At 39.7% G+C, this 27,364-nt stretch overlaps 1 protein-coding gene and 1 long non-coding RNA gene across 7 annotated transcripts in view; one reads left to right on the top strand and one right to left on the bottom strand.

Annotated features, from left to right (window-relative positions):
• Positions 1-706: 706 nt before the first annotated feature.
• Positions 707-27,364, bottom strand: part of DEUP1 (deuterosome assembly protein 1) — an 83,009-nt gene continuing 56,351 nt past the window's right edge. For 5 of the 6 annotated variants that reach the window (XM_086678560.1, XM_086678559.1, XM_086678561.1 and 2 more), the window contains 4 exons: positions 21,705-21,728; positions 18,056-18,252; positions 12,101-12,215; positions 707-1,699 (listed from right to left, as the gene is read on the bottom strand). In XM_086678560.1, the coding sequence (XP_086534686.1) occupies positions 1,523-1,699; positions 12,101-12,215; positions 18,056-18,252; positions 21,705-21,728 (513 nt within the window). In that variant the 3' untranslated portion in view covers positions 707-1,522. The remainder of the gene's footprint in view (positions 1,700-12,100; positions 12,216-18,055; positions 18,253-21,704; positions 21,729-27,364) is intronic. The other variant, XM_086678564.1, reaches the window with a different exon arrangement.
• LOC147576819 (uncharacterized) lies at positions 16,723-18,949 on the top strand. Its single transcript, XR_015241160.1, has 2 exons — positions 16,723-17,444; positions 18,095-18,949. It is a non-coding gene; the product is annotated as an uncharacterized LOC147576819 (long non-coding RNA).

The raw sequence follows: 27,364 nt of genomic DNA, 5'->3' as shown, positions 1-27,364 counted from the left end.
AGATACAAAGGTTTTAGAATTGTTTATGGAAGGCCCTTTTCCTGAACATACTTTTTCTTCCCGTCTTCTAAAGACAATACTGAAAAATATTCTATTTTCTTTGTGTCCAGGCTAGAAATTACTAAATAATGTTAAATCATCATAACTTTTATTATTTTCCTCATGTGGGTCTTTTTGGGTACACTAAAAGCTTTGCACCCCTCTGATGGTTTGTCATGAAAGATGGCGTCTGTGGATACAGCATTGTTCGCTGTTTGCTTACGAAAGGTGACACTGGGAAGTAGGAAGAATTGGAGCCAGTCATTGGAAGCTGGGTATTTCTGATTTTCTTGATGACCCTGATTCTAGTAAGTTTCTTAACAGCTCAAGTCCCAGGAACAAGGATACTAGCTTTGCTGATTTCACAGGCATGTTTTGAGTTGAAATGAACATTGCTACATGAAGGCTTTTGGCAAATATCAAGAGCTCTCCAAAACTACACCGTCCCGTCCCCTCAAGTGAATGGGGCTCTGCATTTTTTCACATGACACCTGTTATCTAAAGACAACTTGACTTCCTCTTCGGGTACGCGGAGATTCAGTCTCTTAGAAGAGGAAACGAAAACTATAAAAGTTGTAGGACTTACCTTGCGTAACTTTATTGGGATTTCTCATCATCTTTATGTAAATGTCATTTTTCGAGAAAGAAGAATGGATTATCATGCGTATGCATTTGTAACTTGAATTTTACTGCCCGCTACCGTGTTATTACTGTTGCATCGAGATTAGGCATTTAAGTTTTCATTCACAGAATTTCATATCGCTTTATTATATTAAAAACAGAGGTATTACAAGGAAGATTGTAACAGCAGCAATGTTTTAGATCTTCTTTGTCTTGTTCATTTCCGTGAAGTAAGTAGTACTAACAGGAAAGCATTAATCTCTGGCTGGTACATACATTTCAAATGTGTAAACAGCACGTTCCATGTCTTAATTGTGTTAAAACAGAGAGACATTACAAGGATGATTGTAGAACCGGTAAAGCTATTTCTACAAGAAATTTCGAACAGAAATTTAGGATGTTTACAGAGCTCAAAGTAAGGTTTTTTCATTTGGAAAAATTCTTGAGTTTTCAAACCTAGTACAACTGAGCTGCCCTGGATATTTGAAATGCAGCATTTTCCCTTTCCCTCGTTTTGTGTTGTTACGGAGGAAATGGGTTTTCGGTATACATGATTCAAGTGGGGGAAAAAACTCCATATTTAATTCCAAAATATTCTTGAGACTGGAAAAAAAATCTCTTTTGGAGTAGTCATGTTTTTTTAATAGTAACTCTATAGCCAAAGAATTTATTATGTTAATGCAGAAATACAAACAGCTTTCTCGAACAAAATACCTATTTTCTAGCTGCCTAACAGAAATGATTTACTCAAGAAAACAGAACAAAATTTCTCAGTTTCATTATCCAGCTTTGTAAATATTTTGCCAGAGCTTTTTTTTTTTTTTTCTTGGGGTGGGGGAAGCAAATAAAAGAGTTTAAAAGCTCAAATGTGTCTATTTTGTTTTAGCTTGGTGTACTTATTAAGAGTGAATTCTGTATGTTTTTGCAGTTCATCAATATGTGTATTTAGAAGTTTTTCAAATTCTTTTGCTCGCTTCTCTTCCTCCAGAAGGAAATGCTGTGCAGCCAAAGAGGCTGGGAAGACTATATCTGGGGGAGACTAAAGAGAGAAAGAAACATTAGGTGAGGAACACAAAGCCTTTTAAACCTTCCTGTTTCCAGGCATGCCTCATCCCTGGCATGCTGTCAGACGGTACAGCTCTTTTTTTTTTTTTTTTTTTTTCCAACGTTTATTTATCTTTGGGACAGAGAGAGACAGAGCATGAACGGGGGAGGGGCAGAGAGAGAGGGAGACACAGAATCAGAAACAGTCTCCAGGCTCTGAGCCATCAGCCCAGAGCCCGACGCGGGGCTCGAACTCACGGACCGCGAGATCGTGACCTGGCTGAAGTCGGACGCTTAACCGACTGTGCCACCCAGGTGCCCCCGGTACAGCTCTTAATGAAACAATCCAGGCTGAACCGTCCCTACTGGTATAACGCAGTGACTGCTCGTGCAATCCTCCACAAATGACAACATCACAGCACCCTTATATTAAAAAGCTCCAGAAATGAATATTACCGTGTCCAGCTGCAAATGCAGGGCCCACAAAATTCCCATGGAACTTGGCCTCAAACACACTCAACTAATTTGTAAAGCCAAGGGTTTTCATCTGAAAACAAGCAACTCCAAAAAGCTAAATGTTAAGATTACAGTAGGACGGGGGCAAAGAAAGCTTATATAGGGGGAAAAATTAAGGACTGGCTGAAAATGGGAGCTAATCGCTGTTTGGAGTTGGCCGGGTGAGGAGGGCTGGCAGCACGATGCATCCTGGGTAAGAGTGGCTTCCTCCTGGGGAACGCCATGACGCGGGAAAGTATTTCGTTTGTCCACTGAGAAGGCATCATGGTAAGCGCCCAGTTCCACACTTCACGGCAATATGGAAGTGCTCATTTAACTGCCCGTGACCTAAGTTCTTACTAATGCACGCGTGTGCACATGCACACACACACACACACACACACACACACGTGTGCGCGTGCTTCATTCAAACTACTGTTTTGGGTTAATTTAAAAAATAAGTTGAGGACATCTGTACTTTAATTTTCTAGTTCTGGGGTCCCTGAACTCTTCTTCAACTTTTGTTTTATTGGAAGAATGGAGCTTTATATGGTGTTTCAAGAGTTGACGATCTGGATGCCGGTGAACCCTGCTCTAGGGGAATTGAGTTCGTAAGTCTGGCCTCTGACAAAGTGGATGGATCATGGCGGATGATAATGGAGTGCCGTAGAAACTCATCCAAGTAGTAGCGCCAGCTGTGGTGCCGAATAGAGTATCTTTACTATAGACTTAGGTACACGATATGCTGCTGTTGAGTTGACAAATGCACTCTTTTTAATACCCAATGAGGAGGAGGATCAGAAGTAAGTAGCTGGTGTCCACGTGGGACAGACAACAGTACACATTCATGTTCTTGCCCCAGTGTTATGTGTTATGTAAGGATGCTGTCACAATAAATTCTGAAGAAGCCTGGGCCGTCTGGACATTCCAAGGGCTATAAATTATAGGGCATAATGTAGTAACATTAACATCACGCTAAGATCTGATGAGCAGGAAGTGGCAAGTATGTCGAAGGCTTGGAAGGACACACTCCATCCAGAGAGTGAAAGATAAACCCCATAAATGGTTCACAGGCTTGACACTTAAAAAAAATTTTTTTTTTAATATCCATTTATTGTTTTCAGAGCGAGAGAGAGTGGGAGAGGGGCAGAGAGAGGGAGACATAGAATCTGAAGAAGGCTCCAGGTTCTGAGCTGTCAGCACAGAGCCCAACATGGAGCTCGAACCCACAAACTGTGAGGTCATGACCTGAGCCAAAATTGGATGCTTAACCGACTGAGCCACCCAGGAGCCCTGGGTTTGACACGTTTTTAGGTGTCCAGTTATATGGAGCATGGTAGGATATCTCTTAAGCACAAATTAATGCACCTTGCATTTCTTATCACTAAAGAAGCACAAAGCTTGGTAGGTCTCTTCAGGTTTTGGAAGCAGCATCTTCCACTCTTGGGTGGAATAATCTGACTCATTTACTGGGTGACACAGAAGGCTGTTTCTGTTTCATTTTGTGTTTGCGGTAGAGCCCAGAGCAAGAAAGGACACTGCAGTAGGTTGGGAATGGGGTACGAGCAGTCCTACCACCTGGGCAAAATGACTTGGAAGATCCCATACTAGAAGAATCTCTGATACAGAAAAAAGATTGCTTTGTGCAGCCTCTGCAAAGTTTCACGAGTCAAGTTGCATTGAAGACCCTTAAGATTTTGAAGCCAAGGCCATGCCATCTGGGGCAGAAAACCGTCTACTGTTGACAAAACAGTTCCTCTAATGCTACTGAGTTGAGACAGAGCATCTAAGAAGCGGGTATGATGACTTGATCTAGCCTCTGTCCTTGGCCACTCTGGTGGAAATTATGGACGGGCCCAACAGCATGGTCTCCCTTTCACCAAGGTTAATTTAGTGAACGGTTGCTTGTTGAATGATCTGCTTGCAATAGAGACTAAAGCTGAGTTCCTGACATGGCACCATCCCTCAAAGAGACCAACCAGCCTCTTGTTGGCAATTTGTTTACACCAGGTCCCTGACACCTTGGAAAGGGCAATGTTTCATCCTTACCAGCAGCACTGACATATATTGTATGGGTTTGCCTTTCCTGCCTGAAGGGCCTTGGCCTTGACCACTACCTGAAAGCTCGCAGAGAGACTGATTTACTGACGTGGGATCCTGATTAGTAGTAAAGGAACCTACCTTAAAGCAGAGGAGTATGGCAGTGGGGGCATGACCATGGTATTCATTGGTCTTACCACATATAGCACCATCTAGAGGATGCTACCCTGATAGGCTTCTTGAAGGCAGAACTGAGGCATCAGCTTGCAAATTTTAACTTGTGAGGATGGGGTACTATTCTTCAGGATATGGTATAGACTTTAAACCAATGGCCCTTATATGCTACTGTATTTCCAACAGGTAGAATACACGAATCTGGGAATGAAACGGAGGATGTAGGAATGGCTCCACTCTATCATTTCTGTTGACCCACTTGGAGAATTAGTACCTTCTGTCTTTGTATCTTTAGGCTCTGTTGATCTACAGGTCCCGGGTCTCAGAGGGAGAAATGCCTCCACCAAGAGACCTGTAAGAGTCTCACTACACTTAAAGCACTAGCTGGCACCTAGCCACTTTGGGCTCCTCATGCTGGCAGTTCAGAGGCACAGAAAAGAGGTGCTATACTAGCAGGGGTACCTGGCCCTAATCATTACAAAGGCTACTACTGTATAATGGGGGCAGTGAAGAATATATTTTATGTTTAGTCGAGCCACTGAGGTTTCTTTGAATACTCTCATGCCCAGTTTCAACTGTAAATGGCAAACCACATCCGGATAAGGCCATGGGAACCAGGGGCTCACCCCACAAGGCAAGCTACCTGGCCAGCTGAGAGGGAGGGGAATCTAGAATGGGTGAGGGGATGGTGTCTATCAAGTCCTTGAGACCGGTTGTAGCATCAAGTTGTAGCAACCCTCCTCTTACAGGTTTTCCCAGAAATTATGACCAGTCAGAATCTTGGAGAAGACAGGTCTGAGTGGAATGAACAACAGGAGTTGAACACGGATCTGAGTGGTTCAAGAGGTGGACTATAGTGGATGCTGTTGGTGCCCTACTGGAATTTCCTTCACCAGGCTAGTGCATCTGTCCTCCAGCTGCTGTGGTTGTTGGTTCTCTGGAGACCTGCCCTCAGCTGAACCGGAGCCTTCTGCCTCATCTGGGAAGTTGTAATACCCCCCTCAGCCCATTCCCTTCTCCTCTAAGAGGCAATGACTGACTGACAGGGGGTACAAAATGCCAGACTTCTTGTCTCTGGGGGAATCAACTCTGTTGTGCAATTTGTGCCCCAAGTTCCTGGTGAGACCACGCCAATCTCCTCTCTAGCTGAGATCTTATCCTTGTTTAGCTTTTCTCCCTTCCCCTAGACTGCTTCCCTGACTCTCCTCCTGCCAAGAATAGTACTCTCAATAAATCACTTTCATAGGAATCTTCATCTCAGATTCTAGGAAACCTGATCTCAGATGACTTCCCAACTTCTGGCTTGAGTGATGATTGCGTGACATCAACGCCATTTATTGATAAACGAAAAACAGTAGAAGGAGCCCATTAAGGGTAAGGTCTTATTTATTTTGGATTCTCCAGATTCTAGCAGTTTCTAGCACAGAGTATATTTCAAACAAAATTTTGAATTAATATATGAATGAAGAAAATGCATTTGATCTTAAATAATGCTGAGTTAGAGGTGACTTGGGGCTCAAACAGATTGTCATGTAGACAATGAGATATATCAATCCAGATCCCAAAAGGTTGGTTTGGATTAGAGATATTTCAAAGTTATAGATAATTAAAGCTGTGAGTCTGACTGAAATCATCCAAAACATGCAAATAAAAACAGCAGTTCAAAAATGGAATCTTGGGGGCGCCTGGGTGGCGCAGTCGGTTGAGCGTCCGACTTCGGCTCAGGTCATGATCTCACAGTTTGTGGGTTCCAGCCCCTCATCAGGCTCTGTGCTGACCGCTTGCTCAGAGCCTGGAGCCTGCTTCAGATTCTGTCTCCTTCTCTCTCTGCCCCTCCCCCGCTCACGCTTTGTCTCACTCTGTTTCTCAAAAAAAAAAAAAAAAGGAATCTAGGAGAGTGCTTCATTTCAGGCACCCACTCCCATGGCTGTGTTCTTGACACTGTCATCAACGATAACTTCATTATTTACTAATCAAGATTTTCAGCAACCCACCCATTACCCTTCCAGCTTATTTCGTCTCATATTCCTACTTTCTCACAGCATCCATTCCCTTCTGACTCTGCTTATATTCCAGATCCATCGTTGTAACCATTCCTCTGTTCTAGGTACTTGGTAAAACCCAAGCCTAAATAAAGTGTTGACGCATGCCTGCACCTGAGCAGCTGAATGCTGGGGTGGGTGGATGGAGGAGGAATTCTATTACTGCAGGGACTGCTTTTACTTACAGTTCAGGACCTCATGTGTCAAAAGGTTAGTTAACACCATCTGCCCATTCTACTAGTATATTCATTTTCTCACTCATTACCGGGTGGCCTCGCCTCTTTCTCGGGAGGGAGCCCCTTCCTCTCTACACCCATTTGCACCATAGCCATATTTCAGGCCATACTCTGTTTCAGGGACTCTTACTCCTATCTGTACTGTGGATTCTATTCCTTCTTGTCTTCTCAGTGGCTGCTTCTGCAGATGAATCTCGTCACTCATGGGTCCCCCCTCTTCACCATCAAACTTTGCTCCTCTCCTTGAAGATCCCCACCAGACCACTAAGTATTGTGGTCTAAGGCCTGGTCTTGGGAGTTTCCCTATTTATACTCATCCAGTCCTATAGATTGAAATACCAGCCCTATGCTGATGATCCCCATATTTTACTTCTAGCGTTTCCTGGATCCGCTGTGTTACTCTGTGTCCACGCTGCCAAGCTAGCATCATCATCTCTTGCCCGGACTACTGAAAAGAGCCCGGAGATGGTTCTCCCCGCTTCTCCTTTTGGCCCTCTAGAATTTATTACTTATTTGGCACTCAAAGGGTCTTTTCAAAGGTATTTTTGAAACGAAAGTCAAATTCCTTCCTATGGCCTACAGTCTCTCCACATATGGCCTTCCTCTGACTGCTTCTCTGGCCCCCCTTTCATTCCATTCTCTCTCTCCCCTTCTAGGCTCCAGACCCCACCCACGCCCCTTTTGGTTCTCAAACTTTACTACTCTTGTTTCTGCCTTGCAGATTTGCACTAGTGGTTCTCTCGGCCGGAAGCCCTCTTCCTCCAGGTCTTTAGATCTTTTTCTGTTAATTTAGGTCCCCCCTCAGCGTCCCCTCCTCATTTTCCTGGCCACTCAACTGACAGTAATTCCCCACACTGCCATCACTTCCTATCATATCACTGGCTTTTCTTTCCTCGTAGAATTTATCACTCTTTGATATTTTCTTATATATTCATTTGTTTCTAGTCATTAGTTGTTCCTTCCCTTTTTTGAGGTACAGGGCACATAAAATAAGACCATTTAAAAATGAACAATTTGGTTCATTTGGTTCTGACTTAGTACATTCGCAATGTTGCGCAACCACCATCTCTCTCTAGTTCCAAAATATTTTCATCATCCTGAAAGGAACCTGAACCCATCAAGCCACTGATCCTCATTCCCTGCTCCCTGCACTGCTCGTGGAACCATCAGTCTGCACCCTGTTTCTATGATTTACCTGTTCTGAGCGCTTCTCATAGGTGGAATAATACGATATATGACCTCCTGTGGCTAATTGCTTTCACTTAGCATAATATTTTGGAGGTTCACCTGCCACAATATAGCATATATCAATACTTCACTCCTGTTTATGGCTACATAGTATTCCATCGTGTGTGTCCATAACACTATTTGTTTATTCATTCATCCATCGATGGGGTTCCTCTCTTTTTTTTCACTAGACTGTAGACTTGTCTGTCTCATCAAAGATGTGTTTAAAACAGAACCTTCCATATCCTGGGTGCTTGTAATACAGGTTGGTTTTACGAACGAACGATGACATCTAAGGACAGGCATAGGAGAGAGAAACTTGGAAGCAGACTGGGAAAAAGGAAACAGGCAGCAGGAAAAATCAGTGGAAAATAGTGTCATTGGCTTCAGATAGAAGCCAGAGAATATGAGTTTCAAGAAAAAATGATGAAGGAAGATGAGTTCTTAAAAGCATATTGAATTAACAACTAGAAGGTCGCTGGTGCTCTCGGTAGGGACAGTACTGATATAGAAGTTAAAATGCAGAAGTTGACAGAAACCACTGGACTCAGAACAGTGGACTGGGCTATGTCTTTCAGACTCTGGGGCCCTGTCACAGATTAAATTCCCCACGCCCAGACCTAAAACAGTAGAGAATTTTCTTTCCTAGTGACTCTGGGGCTCATGAACGTCCTCAAAGGAGTAATGTGGAATTTTAGAGACAGAAGGAAGCCCAGTGTCTCTTAAGTTAATACGACGGATACTCTTGTATGCTTTTTACGTGCCTACGAGTACCACACACTATTTTAGGTGCTGGGGTTACAACGGTAAAACAAAGACAGAAAAAAAAAATCTCTGCTTTCATGGAGCTTAAATTCTAGGGGAGGGAGGCAAACAAACAAGCAGACATAAAATGTCTTACGGTGAAGTGCTATGAAAACAAACAAACAAACACAGGACAAGGGATCGAAGAGGGAGGGGCCGCCACAGGTTGGCTGCTCAGACATCTCGGATGAGGCGATATCTGAGCAGAGACTAACGATCCTAAAATGCTAAAATCATCTGATATTAGAACCATGGGGCATTTAGCAATTCATCATGTTTTGTTTTCCTCTTGCCTCACTGGAGTACATGCTTGCTTTGGAGTCCTTCAAGATCAAAAATTTGCGATACAGAATTGGCTAAGTCCCCTTAGTTCCTACAGCTAAAATGAGGAAGTTGATTTCGTTTACTTTGTTGGCATAGAATTTTATTCTTTTCAGATAACTTTGGCATTTTATGTTGAGATGAACACAAAAGAGCATTTCAAGGCTTTAGAGGTCTCTGACACTTCAAAAGTTAATGGTTTGAAGTCATCTCCTTCCGAAATAGCTTGACTCTGACTTCCAGTCTCTCCCAAAAGAAGGTGATGGATTCCAGAAAAGCAGTAAAGTACTCATGGGACACCCCATCCAGTTTAGACATTTTCTGTTGTCATTGTTTATAATTTGTATCCATTAGCATATCAGGGAGAGGCAGTGAAAATTACACAAATGTACTTTGAATACAAGTGAAAGTAATTGCCACCAGTACGACTTACTTTTGGAGGCAAATAGCTACTTTAAAAAACCCTGTGATTATTATGTTCAAGAAATTAAATCATAAAGTAGAAAATTTCAGCACAGAACTAGAAACTAAGAGGATCAAATGAAAAGTCAAGAACCAAAAAATGTAAATCCGAAATTAACCTGCACGAGGCCACTCTCTCAAGACAGGGAGAGCTGGCTCTTTCACCTTCTGCATAGAAACCAACACAGATTGCCAAGGAAAATGAAGAAACAGAGGAATATGAGATGAAGAACGCTTTCCCTGTCTTATGAGGTCAGCGTCATCTGATATCAGCGCTTGACAAGGACAGCAAAGGAACACTACAGGCTAATTCTTCTAGTGAACACGAAGCAAAAATTCGAAGCCAACGTGAGCAAACCAAATCCAGCTATCGAGTGGAGTTTATTCCGAGAATTCAGAGGTGGGTTAACAACCGAAAATCGAGAAATACGTCATATTAGGCAAGCAAAAGAGAAAAATCACATGGTCATTTCTTTTTTTTTTTTTTTCTTTTTTCTTTTTGGTAATGTCAAAAGAGGCAGAAAAAGTATTTGATAAAATCCCATATCAATTCATGAACAGAGTTAGCAATATAGAAATAAGAGGGAATTTCCTTAATCTTTAAAAGAAATCTACAGGGGCGCCTGGGTGGCGCAGTCGGTTAAGCGTCCGACTTCAGCCAGGTCACGATCTCGCGGTCCGTGAGTTCGAGCCCCGCGTCAGGCTCTGGGCTGATGGCTCGGAGCCTGGAGCCTGTTTCCGATTCTGTGTCTCCCTCTCTCTCTGCCCCTCCCCCGTTCATGCTCTGTCTCTCTCTGTCCCAAAAATAAATAAAAAAACGTTGAAAAAAAATTAAAAAAAAAAATAAAAGAAATCTACAAAACACCTCTAGCAAATATGGTAAAGCTTTCCCTCTGCAGTAACTGAGAGAAAGATGCGGGCTCTACCACTGCCGCTACTCAACATTTCCTGGAGGTCTTAGTACAATAGATCAAGAAAACTAAACAAAAAAATAGAATCTACAGGACTGAAAGACATGTGCAAGTTCAACCAGCTATTTCCACGGGGGAAGGGATTGAGAATATTACCTTGCACCATAGGTAAAAGGCAATTCCAGGCGTAGATGTAAACACAAAAGGTAAAGAGCCAAAGGTTCTAGGAGGTAACGTAGAATAATATTTTTATAACTTGGGACGAGGAAAGTTTTAAATAGCATACCAAAAAATATTAACCATAAAGGAAAAGATTCGTAAGTTTGGATGTATTAATATTAGGACTTCTGGTTACCAAAAGATACCCTTAAGTGAAGAGTCAAGTTAAGAACGGGAGAAGATATCTGCAGGACTTATCTTCAGAACATGTAAAGAACTCATACAAATCGATGAGAATAAAGACAATCCAACAGAAAATTAGGCAAGGAAACTGAACAGGCACTTCACGAAGGAGAATATCAAAATGGCCAATAAATACATGAAAAAGTCCTCAACTCCATTAGTCACCAGACAAATAATTAAAACCACAATAGGAAGTTACTACACACTGACCAGGAAAGCTAAAATGAAAAAGACCAAATAATGCCAAGTGTTGGAAAGAATATGTAACAAGGACACTCATAGACTACTTATTGGGGCATTAACTGGCTCCAGCAGTTAGGAAAACTGCTCGGCACTACCTCCAAAAGCTGACCTTATGCAGCTTATCCTATGACCTAGCAGCTCCACTCTTAGGAGTAAACGCAATAGAAACGTGTACCCATGTGTACCCAGAGACACATGCAAGAATGCTTTTAGCAGAGCTATTCCCAAGCAGGACATAACTCAAACATCTGTTGACAGTAGAATGGGTAGATTGTGGTGTCGTTCTACGTAGCATTTATATACAATGGAATACTACAGAGAAACAAAAATGGATCAAGTACAGCCATATAAAACAATATGGGTGACGAGTCTCAGAAATAATGCTGAGCAAAAGAAGCCAGACACAAAGGACACAGGTAATAGGATTCTACTTACGTAAAATCGACAAATGGCCACAACAAATATATGACGTTAGAAGTCAGGACAGTGGTTACCTTGGGGGCAAGTCGAAGGAGTGACTGGAAGGGGACGTGAGGGGTGCCTCTGGAGTGCTACCAATGTTCTGTTCTACCTGGGTAGTAGTTGCACTGATGTGCCCTTTGTGCTAATTCATCAAGCTGTCCAATTCTGATTTGTGCAAGCTTCTGTATGTATGTCAGAGTCAATAGAAAAGATTTTTTTAAACAGGCATAAAAGATCACTTGTAGCTCTTTAAAATATTCAGATCGTGGAGGGCTCGTGGGATGTTTAGGGATAAGTCCCAAGCACTCAAGATTTTCAAAAGCATCCCCCATAATTCTGGCCTGCACTAGAGGTGAGTAACCAGAGATTGAAATACTTCATGAAACATTACGGATCTCTTTTCCTTCTATAGAAAGGCAAGGCCAAAATGATGCACAGGCCCACCTTGGAGTCCTAGTCAAGAAGCAACAATTTTTTTTTTCCCCCAACAACTGTGTGTATATATACCAGTATATAGGTATCACTGTAAAAGTCATCAGTCCTTCCAGGAAAAAAATAACCACAACCAGCAACTCACCAGTGGGAACACTTCGTCATCGCTAACCAGGGGACTTGTCATTTCTCTGGTTTGAAATGGCAAAGGCGGCAGAGGAGGTGTCACACTTCTGTTGGGCTCCCGGTCTTGGCTAAGTCTAAAAGAGGAGGATGGTCGTCATCACCACCACCAAGGATACTGCTGGTTCATGTAGCTAAGCACTTACATTTCTCTGATGTCTCACAGAGGGGAGAGCATCACAAAATGTTTAGGCTTATCTCAGGGTCTCTTTGAAAATAATTTTCCTGGTAAATCATTTCTAATGGTTAATAATGGACAGAAAACTTTGTAATTGTTAAAAATATTCTTCTATCCTTATTGCCTCTGTTGCATCCTTTTCTATGTTACTTTCAAATCTCTTTGCCATTTAATTAAAAAACATGATACCCGTTTCAGAAAAATCTCAGAACAGCTAACAATGCTGCCCTCGAGAAGTCTAAATAATCCTCTTTTTGTATTCTGTAGTTCACTTAACCTTGCTGGCTTTCTTAACAGAATTATACTTCTTTTGTTTTGTTTTGTTTGTTTGATGCCAGAATAAGTCCTTGTACAATAATTCTAATTCCTATAGGGCTTAATAATTTGTAACGTATTTTTCAATTAATATCTTCTCCTTAGCTCTTCCACACTTAGTTGTATGACCTTGACCTTAAGCAGGTAACTAGATCTTTCTGTGACTTTAGTTTTTTCAATGATAAAAAATGAGTTGTTAGGAGACTTGCACTCCACAGTTTGGGTGGAAGGTACAGTACAGAATCGGTTGTTTGTGCTAACATATAAAGTAGAAGATGAAACTGAATAAAAGACCAGTGAGATTTAAAATTTTCGTATGCTGACTAAACAAATGAATAATAAAACAAAAAACCAAACGAACTTGCCTTAAAATTTTACATAAAAAGATCCTATGGTATGAGCTGTTCAGAACTGAATAAATATCTTTCTGCACATTAATTCATGAAATTGGGGTTGAAATTTAATCAAAATCATCAAAGCCCATGAAAACATCAGAATCCCTTCACCTTAAACTTATTTATTCATTTTTACTGATTATTCAAATTCTCCATAGGTAATGATTTACCATTTTCAAAGCCTTCACATTTGAATTTTGCACGGTTCAAACAAATTTACATCATTGTTCTCTGTTCTTATCCAAAGACTATCTGTCTCCACAGACTGGTTTCTTATTATGTAAACATTTCAAAGCGATGCATACAAATAGCAATAAAAGTTAAGTGAGACATCTGTAAATTAGGACATAAAAAACAAACACAACGTGCTTTCCGTTTTTACTTATCTTGAAATATATCTTTTTTAAAATCCATTCTCCCAAACCATAATTACCATGGAAACAGAACAGCAAATTAAACTGAAATAACATGGTTTATGATGTGCACGTTAAGATGAAACATCCGCAATTCAGATAGAATTATAACAATTGCATAGTACATCTGCATAGAATCTTCCGCTGAACCTTTTAATTTGAGGGAGGCTCCCATCTATACTTTAAAGCACAGTGGGACAAAATAAGATAATTATGGAAGTGACTCAAGAAAGATATATCTCGCTGTAATCTCAATTATACAAAGATTTCAGGGAAAGTGTTATTTGTCCTAAATTATCTAAAGAATTCTCTCAATTATCCACTTGGCTTTGGACGTATCGATACCGTTTTATAGTGTTAATTACTAAAACTTACATGTGAACATTCTTTTATTGTACGATCAATAAAATGCAGAGATTGAAAGGAAAGACTACATGAGGGAGTAAAGTACTTTTGCTTTAAATCGTCTTTATAGCTGAAAAGTTCTTCTTCTAGAATGCAGCGACTCAAATACTTCCTAAACCACCTTGCAAGAAGTGCTCAGTATATCATTTTAAAAGCTCCTCAGAATTATTTCGGATGGCTTTTAGTAGCCTCTCACGAGTTGGTCTGCCCAGTCAGCTTTTCCACAGGCCCGAGTTCTGCCAGGAAAGCAGTCCTCAGTTGTTGGGAACAGGACTCTGCCCACCTGAGACCTGGGTCCACTGTCTGCAATTTTCAGACGTGTCTAACTGTCCATCCCTTCCTGGCCTTCAGTTAATTTTCCCCGGGCTATGGGATAACGTCCTCAGCATGGAATAGGATCCCTTCACAAACCGCTGATTTGCCTGCTTCAGCCTCACCTTCTAACGCTCCACATGATGCTCCCAGTTCTTTGAACAACTCATTATTTCCCGGCCCACAACTGCTCAGCCTGCTATGTTTTGTTTCTTCTTGAGTAACACCTTGGCAGTAAATTTTCTCAACTTGCTTTTTTGCTTCTAGATGACTGTTCATTCTTTGACAAGGGATCCTGTGAGAGTGGTTATGACAAACCTACCGACTTTGTGATTTTCTTAGTATTAGAAACTTTTTATTTATGAACCACATTTGAAGCAATTTTAATGATTAATGTGAGGATTACTAAACTCTTTCCTGTACGTGATGTAACCTTTAAGTATGTATCATATATAGAGAAGAAACTCCATTTATTACAAAATTGAGTTGTCATTAAAATTAGTCACATATTAATTGCTCTGGGTACCACTATTTCAAATTAGCTTTCATCCTTAAACTTCAAAACTCTGACTTTTAAAAACTTTTAAAATATTCAGTACAGGGGCACCTGGGTGGTTCAGTTGGCTAAGCATCCGGCTCTTGATTTCGGCTCAGGTCATGGTCGCTCAGTTTGTGAGATCAAGCCTGTGTCAGCGGAGCCTGCTTGGGATTCTCTGTTTCCCTCTCTCTCTGCCCCTCCCCTGCTCGAGTGCTCTCTCTCAAAATAAATAAAATTTTTTTAATGTTTATTTATTTTTGAGACAGAGAGAGACAGAGCATGAGCAGGGGAGGGGCAGAGAGAGAGGGAGACGCAGAGTCCAAAGGAGGCTCCAGTCTCCAAGCTGTCAGCACAGAGCCCGGTGCGGGGCTCGAACCCACAAACTGTGAGATCATGACCTGAGCCGAAGTCAGACACTCAACCGACTGAGCCACTCAGGTGCCCCCAAATAAATAAATTTTTAAAAAAATGTTAAAAATTCAATACATCCTCACCAAATTAAATTGCATCTTATTCATAATTTCTTTAAGTGCTGAATAACTTTCTTATCGGAAAGCAAATCTGTTAGAATATCCCAAAATGCTTCACATTTTCAAGTGGATGAGCATGAAGAACTTCCTATTACTTCTAATAGGAATGAAAAACAACAACAAAAATTGGGTTACTTCCAAGCGGACAAAAGATTAAAGATGTATTATGCAAATCTTCCTCAGCTAAAAGGAGGAAGTGCCTAAAAATTTGGCTTAAACATTTTGTGGAACATCATCTTCATATACGTTTGCCTAAAAGCTTTTTCCTTTCTAAAATAGTTTGATAAGGCCTTGTGACATTAGCCAGTACTATGTAAATATGACTCAGTATTTTCCGATGATGTTTATGCCTAACAAATATATCTAGGCTTCACTGAGCTGTGCTGTGAGGGAAAGAAGGAACATTTCATTTTCACTTGCTAAAATTAATAGACATGTATTTTACAGCTCTCTACTGCTGGGTTCAGGGTCCTTGCAACTCAACAACGCTTTCCCCATACTGGGTTCTACATGATAATAATTTATTCAGAACATTTGAAATGCTGTTTCTCTTAAAAATCAGGTCACTGGAGAACACTGAAATCAGGCAAGGCATTAAAACAAATTTAATGAAACTCTCAACAGATGAGGCTGGCAGGACACGAGGCTCTGCGGCAGGAAGAGTAGTCCTGACTGCTTATTAAGATCATCTCCTGCTGAGCATTTTACCTCTTGCGTTGCTTTCTGCGTCCCCTACTGTCTTGTTTTTGTTAGGCACTTTTAACACATTCTGTACTGCCCAGCAAAGAAAAAAGGGGGCAACCCAAACAATAAAATTACTTTTTAAAAATAATAAAAGGCGGAATAACTGTCTTCTAAATGACGGCACCTGGTACCTTCATCCAAGGCTTTCAAAGTTGTTCCCAACAAGCAAGAATAGGAAACAACGTTCTGCGCCTAATGGGTGCCCGATACAGACCAGTACTAACGTGCACAGGAAGGCCCTAACAGCTTTAGGGGCCTGCTTTTCTCTTACAATAAAAGAACCAAATGCGTGGGGTCGTGATTTGACCCACGGAGACATGAATCTGTGGAGTAGGGAAGCATTTTGAAAAGGGTATGTTCTATATCAGAAAAAATATTTCTATACCACAATCAAGATGAGACCTCTTCTGGAGACAGGTTTTCAGTTATAGAGGCCGGAACACCCTGGCACGGGCACCACAGAACCGGCCCATGGCTAGGCCTCAGCGGACTGTTACATCCGCCCCCACACCCTGTTTGTACTCTGCCACCTGCACCCAGACGGCACCACCTGCCCCCTGCCTCTCCCCCACCTCCCTGCATCCCCTCCCCCCGCCGCCCCCTACCAGCAACCCACCCCCAGTGCTTAGTTTCTAGGATAGCAGCCAGTCTGCCCTCATTTCCTTCCTGAACGTCTTGAAAAAAGGTTATTAATTGAGCACTTTTGAATGGTTGCTATTTCTTGCATCGGATTAGGATACAGCCTGTAAGAGAGCTGCACTACGTCTACAAGAATGTTGACAGACATATTTTTTGCTATGTCCCATGGATTTATGGATTTATCCACCTTTAGATGGGGCGTGCTTAGTTACAAAGATAGGCCGGCATCGCCCCTTCTCACAGGACTGTGGCTGAGGGAATGTCAGATTCAGCCATTTGTTTGGCCACCCAAAGCTACTTTTTGGCACTGTGAGTTGTTGCTGAAGTATTCATATTGTTATAAATGCTAACAATTTTATTAGTAATAATAATATCAATAATGGCTAAAATTTATGGAAATATATGTTTTATATGGAACTGTATTTTCTTCTATAATTCTCACACACACAAAAACCCCTTATACTTATTATCTGTATTTATCAGATGGGAAATTGAGGCTTACAAAGTTTAAGTACGTTTCCCAAGGTTGTAAATATTATGTTATATGCAAACAGTAGGTAAGGTTTTCATGCTAAGTGTGATGAGTTTTTGAGCAAAAGTTGGATCGAAGTTAGGTCCTATCAATTCACCGTTTCTTGGCACCATGAAATGTTAACAAATCTGATGTTAAAGAAGTTCGGGGAATGTTGCATGCCACACCCCTTCCTGAAACTCACAATGCACAAGAGCATAGTAATGACTCTAAGATATCCTGGAGAAAAGAAACTTGTTTATTTTGCTGAGAATTTCCCAGGTTTGGAAAAACAGTGGAAAGCCGCCAAGGACAGTTTTGATTCTGTAAGTATTTTATTAAAGTGGAATAAATTAGTCTAATTTTATGGTTGACGTATGTACTTAAATTTTGAACTAAGGCACTTTAAAAGGGGATCCTGTGGATAGCAGATACTAATTTTCCACATGCTTCTCTTCGCTCAGAGAAAACCTCTTACCCACCCTCCAATTCCTTTCCTATGAAGGGACCAACAGTTTGTCGCTACTGCTGGAGTTGTCAATATAAAGCGTATATTTTGAAAGTCAGAAGTGACCTATTTTCTATTCTGTTTGAACAATATACGTAACATATTAAAATCTAGCTTTTCTATTCTTATGACATAAAAAAATAAGATTACTTCTTTGTATACTTTGTGTGCCACATCGGCTTCTAAGAAGGGTTTGAAGTAAGTAGAATTCACTGTAACGCTACCATTTCACTGTTGTATTTTGAAAGCTATTGACAGCACAGAATTTAATATAAAACAGTATATCTATACTACTGTATTATCACTACAGAATAAAATGCTAACAATTGAAGAGAAAGTATATAAAAGTTCTCCGTTGAGTTGTTTAAAAATAAATGTTTCTATTAAATGTTTATATAGTTGTGTCCTTATACAATGGAGCTAACATACCTATCTTCATTTTTTTCCATTTTCATTTGGTTTTGATAGGTGTACCGTCCCATTTCTTCATAGGTATTTTGATTGGCCCATGCTGATTTGCCATTGGAGCGAAGTTTTGCAAGATCATTTCGGAGCCTTTCATTCTCGTGTTCCAGTTTGTTAATAGACGTATGCCTCGAATGTTCCCTGTTAGTGAAGTCCAAACTCTAGAGAATGAAAAAACCATCACTGAAAAAACTGCTCCTTATAAGGGAATGCGTATTTTCTGTGCACTTAGACATGGCTGTCGTAAGCCCCTTTCATCTGAGTCCAGGGACATGGCTCTACCTTTGTGTGCCTCCTGAAGCCCTCTCCTGCCCTCACCTCCTCACAACACGGACACTCAGTGACAGCTGCCACCGAACGCTTCACAACGAGAGCAATGCATCCACCACTGTCCGTGTTCACTTCTGCACTAGCGTTCTCTCTCTCTCTAGAACAGACTGGCTGGATTTAAGGGTTTTCGTGTCTACAGGGTATGCCTTCCAGCATTAATAATAGAACCAGAATTAACGCACATTTCAATTTTGGAAGATTTTTTTGCTCTGATTACAATAATATATGTCATTATAGAAAATCACATATCGATTCCCCACTGTTGGGTGATGAACAATTATCTACTAAATCTATACAGACTGGAGTCTGATTCTGGACCATTTGAGAGCAAAGATCTAACAGTTGAAATTGTGGCAGTACTAGTCTTCAGGAATACGGCTTCATGATGTAGTTTTACTATCTGGTATCTAATCTTAATGTGTCCTAAGAAGGGGATATGAAACATGTTCAGATCACAAAATGAGCGGTTTACAAAGCAAGAACAAAGATTTCTGATGAGTTTTGAATTAAATGCTGTAAGAAATTTTATGGAGAGTCTACACTTTTCTTCTCACAGAGTTTAAAAAAACAGGACATAGTCTCACACAAAAACTCATGAAAATGCTTTCAATGACTACATGGTCCTTTCTAGTCCTGTGATTTAGATATCTGTGGGTCATGTAGTTGCTGATTCAACAAGAGTTTTTTGTTGTCAGAGGGTAATATTTTAGCACAAAAAGTATGACATGGATAAAGTATCATCTTTGAAGCTCCAAATTTCTATGGTTATAAGCCCATAAGACTGTAGATGAATATGTCTTAGAAATTTTATTTTGAAGTTTCCAAATGTAAGGTTTTGGCATGTAGGCCACTTCATGGCCTAGGCATCCCATAAAGTCATTATTTTTATTTTTACTAACTGCATGTCTTATATTATTCACATAATATTATATATCATATTAGTATCAGGATTGATAAGTGTAGAAATGTGTACAAATTAAGTATTAAAAAGGTTTACCTATTTGTTTTAATTTTTGCTTTCAAAGGCCAAGCCTGCTTACTACATTTTCTGTTTACTGCCTAATGTGTTATAGAAGTTCATGAATCGTTAGAAAGGTCCCACTTTTGAAAGAAAATTCTTCAGGAGGCCAAATTGCCCCAGAACAACACAGAAAGGGTTATGTGTTTATACAGCTATTGACCAAGGTGCCCTTTGGAATAGAAGGATCATTAAAGGTATGTCTCTGCTTGTTAGGCCCTTGCCTTTTGTAGGTCTTCACGTTTGCTCATTGAGATACATCAGTGCAGATAAAAGAGTAATCTGTAGCATGCTTTCCAAGAGAAAGGATTGTTTATTCTAAAATTAGAGTAGATTGGGGCGCCTGGGTGGCTTGGTCGGTTAAACGTCTGACTTTGGCTCAGGTCATGATCTCACACTTTGTGGGTCTGAGCCCCGCATTGGGCTCTGTGCTGACAGCTTAGAGCCTAGAGCCTGCTTCGAATTCTGTGTCTCCCTCTCTCTCTGTCCCTCCCCTGCTCATGCTCTGTCTCTCTCTCTCTCCTTCAAAAATAAATAAATAAATAAATAAATAAATAAATAAGTTAAAAATCTTTAAAATTAGAGTAGATTTATAATAAATATAAAGGAGGCCATCTCATAAAATTTTGCCCTTCCTAAGATAAGTATTCATATGAACAGATCTGGTAGAGAAAGTTCATGAAGGATTGAAAATTTTACTCTAAAAAAATCTATTCATCAAAATATGTAATTCTTGATGGTCTGCTGCTCGGTTATAATTTTATTCAAGCCTTTTCTATAAATTTGGATTTCGTCTGTGATTCTTTTTGGCCCAATGTTGGTTTAAAGTAATTAAGAATGATAGTAATAATTTTTTAAAAGACTCTATAATTTTCTAAATGCACCATAATTAAATAAGTGTTGTGAGCATGACCTGAAAAAATTACATAGGTAATGTATTTGCATAATTTATATTTCAAAGCATATTCCATTTTCCTTGACGACAACATTTTTGGGCTCTCTCATTTCATGTTTTTCTTAAAGGCTTTTCTAGTAATGTCAGGACTATATCCTTCACTAGATGGGTTATCGTGTGAAAATAGGCACTGATTAAATTCTACCTCTGTATTTCTGATGGGTTATTTGATAGGCCTGTTAGCTAAAATTTTCTTCCCTCAAATTTTAGGGTTTTGTAGTTTTAATCCATTGCTTCATTCTCGAAATGGCAAAACTTCCTAGTACTTACTTACTCTGGCATGCCAGCGTGAGGCCAGTTAAATTACTGCAGTGTCTGAAGAACAGTATTTTATGTTACACTTTTTCTTTTAAATTCACGTATGTTCAACAATAATAGGCTAACAAAGTACTTCTACAGAAGGACAGGCTTTAACCATGTTTTTGTTTTACGGTTAGTATATTAATTTTTAATACATAAATGGATGTTTTAGATTGTTGTGAGGGTAGTAATTTTTTATGCTATTATTTTATTTGGCAAACTTCACGGATGGTGAAGGGCAGATGAGCAAATGAGTCTTAAAAATTACCACCAATTCTGAATTCTGATGAAATCTGATTTTACAGCACGTTTCTTAGATGCAGGAAAATGTAATAAATATGCTCACGGGCCTAAGTAAATATGGAATCACAAAAAAAAACTATCATGAAAAACTTGATTTCTCATTAGCTACCCAGGGAAATACAGGTAAACACCTCATACTTTTCTCTAACTGTTTTTGCACAAATCCAAGGGGAACGTCTTTCTCAGAGCCACTTCTGTTACAGTTTTTTTTTTTTTTAATTTTTTTTTTTTAAGATTTTTTTTCAACGTTTATTTATTTTTGGGACAGAGAGAGACAGAGCATGAACGGGGGAGGGGCAGAGAGAGAGGGAGACACAGAATCGGAAACAGGCTCCAGGCTCTGAGCCATCAGCCCAGAGCCCGACGCGGGGCTCGAACTCACGGACCGCGAGATCGTGACCTGGCTGAAGCCGGACGCTTCACCGACTGCGCCACCCAGGCGCCCCTCTGTTACAGTTTTAAAAGCATCTCTCTGAGACCCGAGGAAGAGTTACCAACCAGGCGGGCAGTTCCTTCACATACTCAATGGAGGGAAAGGGGAGCTGCCATAGCTGGGAGCAGGGGACAGCTAATGACTGAGGGCAGGTCCCTACCACTGGGTGAGGGCCTTGTTTAAACTTTCTTTCCCTAAGTGTGATAAACAGGGCGCTTCACAGTTAGTCAAGTGGAAAAATTCCCAAAGTTCTAGTTATTTAGAAATGACCTACCTTAATGTCAGTGATTTCACTTGTCTGGAAAGGAAAACGAATTGTTATTCGAATATTATCCAAATACCACATATTGTAGAAGCCCTAAAATAATGATGTAAATATTTTGTTTCTTACTGCCTGGGGTAAAAATTCAGCACCAATCCTTTAATTCCATGTTTATTTATCCATTACAATTATTTCAGAAAGAATTAACTATCTAATTGTGGGATTTGAACACATAACAGATAGGAGTTTTCTTTAGTATGTAATCTTTAAACTAATGAGTGTTACATAAAGTAACAAAATAGATTGTATACTTTTTAAAAAATTCTTTTTAATGTTTATTTATTTTTGAGAGAGAGAGAAAGAGAGACAGAGAGTGAGCAGGGGTGGGCAGAGGGAGGGGGAGGCACAGAATCCGAAGCAGGCTCCAGACCCTGAGCTGTCAGCACAAAGCCCGACGCAGGGCTTGAACTCACAAACTACGAGATCGTGACCTGAGCCAAAGTCAGAAGCTTAACTGACTGAGCCACCCAGGCGCCCCAGATCATACACTCTTAAAGAACAAAGAATTATATTTGCTCTTTTTTTTTTTTTTTAAATTCAATAGGCACTTGAGATTTTTCTCTTTGGGGAGTGGCTTGACTATTTCAGTTATCAAAGTTAATTATAAATCTTCACATACAAAAAAAGAGAGAGCAATGATAAAGTTAACTTTCTATATGAATTACAATTCAACATAAAGCATATATGATTAAATACTATTTTAATAAGGCATCACACTGAAGGCCACACATCAATGGCACTCCATTTTATGATATCCATCCAATTAACCACTCTTTAAACAAACACATGTTGTATATATATGTGCTAAGTGCCACAGAGGTAATCAAGTACAAAAAAGTGACCCTGCTCTCATGGAAAATACAATAAAACCGAGTAGACTAAATTAACATGTATGAAAAAATAGTGAATAATATAGATAAAGTATAATTATATATTAAATTATGCTGCACCATGTATAAACTCAAATGTTTCTGAATCAATGAATGGCAACTGAGATCATGCAGAAGGTGAGATAAAACACCACTCTGGCAATCTCTCATGATATGAGCAATAATTCCCATGAAAGTTTACTCATGCCTCTTACACTACAGGTGAGACCCACAAACCCACAAGTATTCATCGAGCCCTATCCTATACCAAACCCTCTATGAAGAAGTATAAAATATAGTCCACTTCTCCCATCAAGAAGTCTACGACTGATGAGACAAAACATACATACACTAAGCAGTTAAAAAAATAAAGGAAGACAATCCAGAACTCAGTGCTAAGGAAAAGCATTCAGGTGGAGGATATATAAAGGATTCATTCATTCATTCATTTGTTCACTCACTCACTCATTCATTTGTTCATTCACTCATCTAACAAAATATTCTTTCACTGCCTTCTATGTTCAGGCACTGTACTAAGTGCTTGGATATAATGGTAAACTAGGACCGTAACTGCCCTGACAAGAAACAGGTAATTTTAACCCTGTACTATGATGGGTGTTGAATAAAGGATGTCATGGTGGTTTCTAGGAGGGACACTTAGCAGAGCAGAGGAAAATCAAAGAAGATTTTGTATAGCATGTAAAATTTATGCCGAGTTATCTAAAACATTAACAGGGCATAACTATGTGAAGTGGGAAAAGGGAATTTTTAGGTAGAAGGAAAGCATGTGCGAAAGCCTGGAAGCAAGAAAGGGCATGAGAAGTGACCATCACGTATGCAGATGAGACTGAGACAGGTCTAGCTCTAGCAGAGGGTTTGTTGTAGGTCACTATAAGGGACACAAAGTGGGAGAGCCAGATTAAGGAAGCCATGGAATATAAAGAGTTCTAACCTCCTATTGGAAATTGAGCACATGTTCTTGACAGGAAGAAGAACACAAGGAAAGGTTGTGTCTGGGATAAGAAGGGGAGAGCTTAGAAGCCACGAGGTAATCCAGAGGAGGTAACTTGGAGTGGTTGACGGATCTATCCTTTAAGGGAAAGCATGGAGCCAGAGGCGCAAGAGCCAACAGCAAAACTGGGGGAATGAGGAGAGGCAGGAACAGTAGTGGGAGGAGCCAATGAATAAAACAGAAGAAACAGAGAGAACCATAGGATATTATAGCAGTATTATGCATTTGGAGTTATCCAAACCAACTTACAAGCTACATGATCTTAGGCAAGTTACTTAAAAACATAAAGATTCCATTCCTTTTTCCGTGAAATGATATCGTCATACCCAACCACCACATACTTGTTATAAGGATAGAGACACTATGTATGTAAAGCGTCCAGCAGATTATAAGGCATGGAGTAAATACCCAATACATTGCAGATCTTTGTTATTATACAGTTCTCCAAGTTTCCCTGACTCTCCCTCATCTCTGGTCTTTGTATATTCTATTCTTTCAGCATGACTCTTTCCCACCAATCTGTATGGCTGACTGCTCCCCAGATGCCTTTTATTATCCCACGACAGGGTTAAGTAATCCCTATCAGTGCCCCTGAATTCTGAGCTTTCCTATTACTCTTCAGCATAAGTGTCCAGTTAATTGTCCATATCTACTAATAATTGGTCTCCTTGTACTAATATTAAGTTTCCTAAGTTCAAGGATCTAGTCTGACTTATTCACAATCTTGGCATACTGTCAGATACATAGTAGGTATTCAGTAAATATGTATGGAATGAATGGAAACATTCCGTAGTGATTGTGGCATGGTATAGATAAGGAACAGAACAAAGAGCTCAGAAAGTAACCCACACACATACAGTCAACTGATCTTTAATAAAAGCACCAAGGACACACAGTGGGGAAAGGATAGTGTCTTCAATAAATATTGGGAAAACTGGATATTCACATGCAAAAGAATGACACTGGACCTCTATTTTATACCACTCACAAAAAAAATAACTGGAAGTGGATTAAATACTTAAATATAAGACCTGCAACTGTAAAACTCCTAGAAGAAAACAGAGGGGAGACAGATATTTGATATTGGTTCCGGAAATGATTTGTTGTATTTGACACCAAAAGCACAGGCAATAAAAGCAAGAATAGACAAGTGGCACTATATAAAACTAAAAAAAAAGCTTATTGCACGGCAAAGGAAACAATCATAGAGTGAAGAGGCAACTTCATGGGAGAAAATATTTGTAAACCGTATATCTGATAAGGGTTTAATTTCCAAAATATATAAGAAACTCATACAACTCAGTAGCAAAACAAACAAAATAAAACCCACAAACAAATAATGCAATTAAAAAATGTACAAAGGATCTGAATATACAGTTTTCCAAAGAAGACCCATAAAGGGCCAAGAATAAGAAGTTATGTGAAAAGGTGATCAACATCACTAATCATCATGGAAACGCAAGTCAAAACCACAATGAGGCATCACCTCATACCTGGTAGGATAGCTATTAACAAAAAGGCAAAATATAACAAGTGTTGGTGAAGATGTGGAGGAAAGGGAACTCTTGTACACTGTTGGTGGGAATGTAATCTTGCACCATCATTATGGAAAACAGTATGGAAGTTCCTCAAAAAAACAAAGATAGAACTACCATATGATCACCAATCCCACTTCTGGGTATATATCTAATGGAAATGAAATCAGTATTTAGAATAACCATCTGCATTCCCATGTTATTGCAGCATTATTCACAATAGCCAAGGTATGGATGAGTGGATAGAGAAAATGTGTTATTTGTGTATATATACTTATATACATACACAATGGAATATTATTCAGCCATAAAAAAGAAGGAAATCCTGCCATCTGCATCAACATGGATGAAACTGGATGACATTATGCTAAGTGACATAAACCACAGAAAGACAAATACTGCATTATCTCACTTATACGTGGAATTAAAAAAACAAAATGATATTGTAATAACTTTGTATGGTGACAGGTAGTAACTATACTTATCATGGTGAGCACTGCATAGTGTACAGAATTGCCAAGTCACTATGTTGCACACCGGAAACTAATACAACATTGGATGTCACCTATACTTCAATTAAAAAAAAGCCAAATTCATAGAAGTAGACAGGAGGATGACAGTTGCCAGGGGCTGAGGGGTAGGGGAAAAGGCCAGATGTTGAGTCAAAGATGACTAGGTTCATTTATAAGATGACTAGGTTCTGGGGATCTACTATTCAGCATGATGACTATAGCTAATAATACTGTACTATACACCTGGAATTTGCTAAAAGGATAGATATTAAGCATTGTCACCACACGTACACACACACACACACACACACGTTATAACTATATGAAGATGGATGTGTTAATTAACTTGATTGTCGTAATCATCTCACAATGTATATACACATGCAATCACATTGTACAATTTAAGTATATACGATTTTATTTGTCAATTACACCTTGATAAACCTGGGAAAAAGGTTAAGTTTTAAGAAACGAAGTTGAAACTGGCTCATTGACTTGAAACACGAGTGCTAGTTTCCCTGTGGGACAAACATTTTCTAATATTCTCATGAGGAGCGAGGGAGCCTTGGAAGTTGTTGGCATCCTGTTGCATCTCCCTGTCCCATATTTATTTATTTTTTTAATATAATTTATTGTCAAGTTGGCTTCCATACAACACCCAGTGCTCATCCCAACAGGTGCCCCTCAATGCCCATCACCCACTTTCCCCTCCCTCCCACCCCCCATCCACCCTCAGTTTGTTCTCTGTATTTAAGAGTCTCTTCCGGTTTGCCTCCCTCCCTCTCTGTAACTATTTTTCCCCCATATTTATTTCTAACCCTTCACTCCTGAGCCAGGTGTGTGGGACTCCTGTCAGGGAGAGCTGGTGAGGAATCTGTCCCTCCCCAGAGCCAAGCAGGGCCACTTATCCTGGGCAGGTCTTGGCTGACAATTTTGCCTGCTCTCCCTGATCTCAGAGACCAAACCCACTCTACTCTGTGACTGTGAGAGTACGTTTGGGAAGAACGGTAAGAGAATATTTCATGGCAATTGATGGGATGCAGCAAAGTTATAGCCAAAAGAACACATACAGCTTTAAAAGGCTTCACAATCAAAAACATATAAAATTAAGAAATTCAGTGTTTATATTAAGAAATACAAAGAGCAACAAAATAAAACAAATTGGGAGGAGGAAATCGATACAAGCTAAACATTATGAAATTAGAACGAATAGATGAAATAATAAATCCAAAAGCCAACACTTTTAAATACTAACAAAATACATAATCCCCTTGTGTGCCAGGCTTTAAAAAAGGACAGAGAGCTAAACTATACAAGTTTAGAAATAAGAAAGGAAACATGAACATAGACTATAGAAAAGACAAAAAGAATTATAGGATATTACTACCTTTGGTAACAAGGAAACAAATTGGAATGTGTAAAAATTTCCCAGAAAAATACAATCAAAGCAACCTAAGAAGAAGTGAAATCTGAAAATACCAAGTATGCTAAAAGAGAATGGAAAGGTAATTGTAAATATACTTCACTGAAACTTCAATGTCCAGATGGTTTCACAGCTAAGCTCTTTTTAACCTTTAAAGAATGGATAATTCCAATATTATTTAAACTATTCTAGATAACTCCTAAAGATGAATACTCCCAATTTTTGTTATAAAGCCAGCATAACTTTAAAACAAGTAGAAAG

Source organism: Puma concolor, chromosome D1 (assembly GCF_028749965.1).
Source record: "Puma concolor isolate L17-30 chromosome D1, mPumCon1.1.hap2, whole genome shotgun sequence".
Taxonomy (NCBI): domain Eukaryota; kingdom Metazoa; phylum Chordata; class Mammalia; order Carnivora; family Felidae; genus Puma; species Puma concolor.
This window is presented reverse-complemented; position numbering and strand designations above follow the sequence as displayed.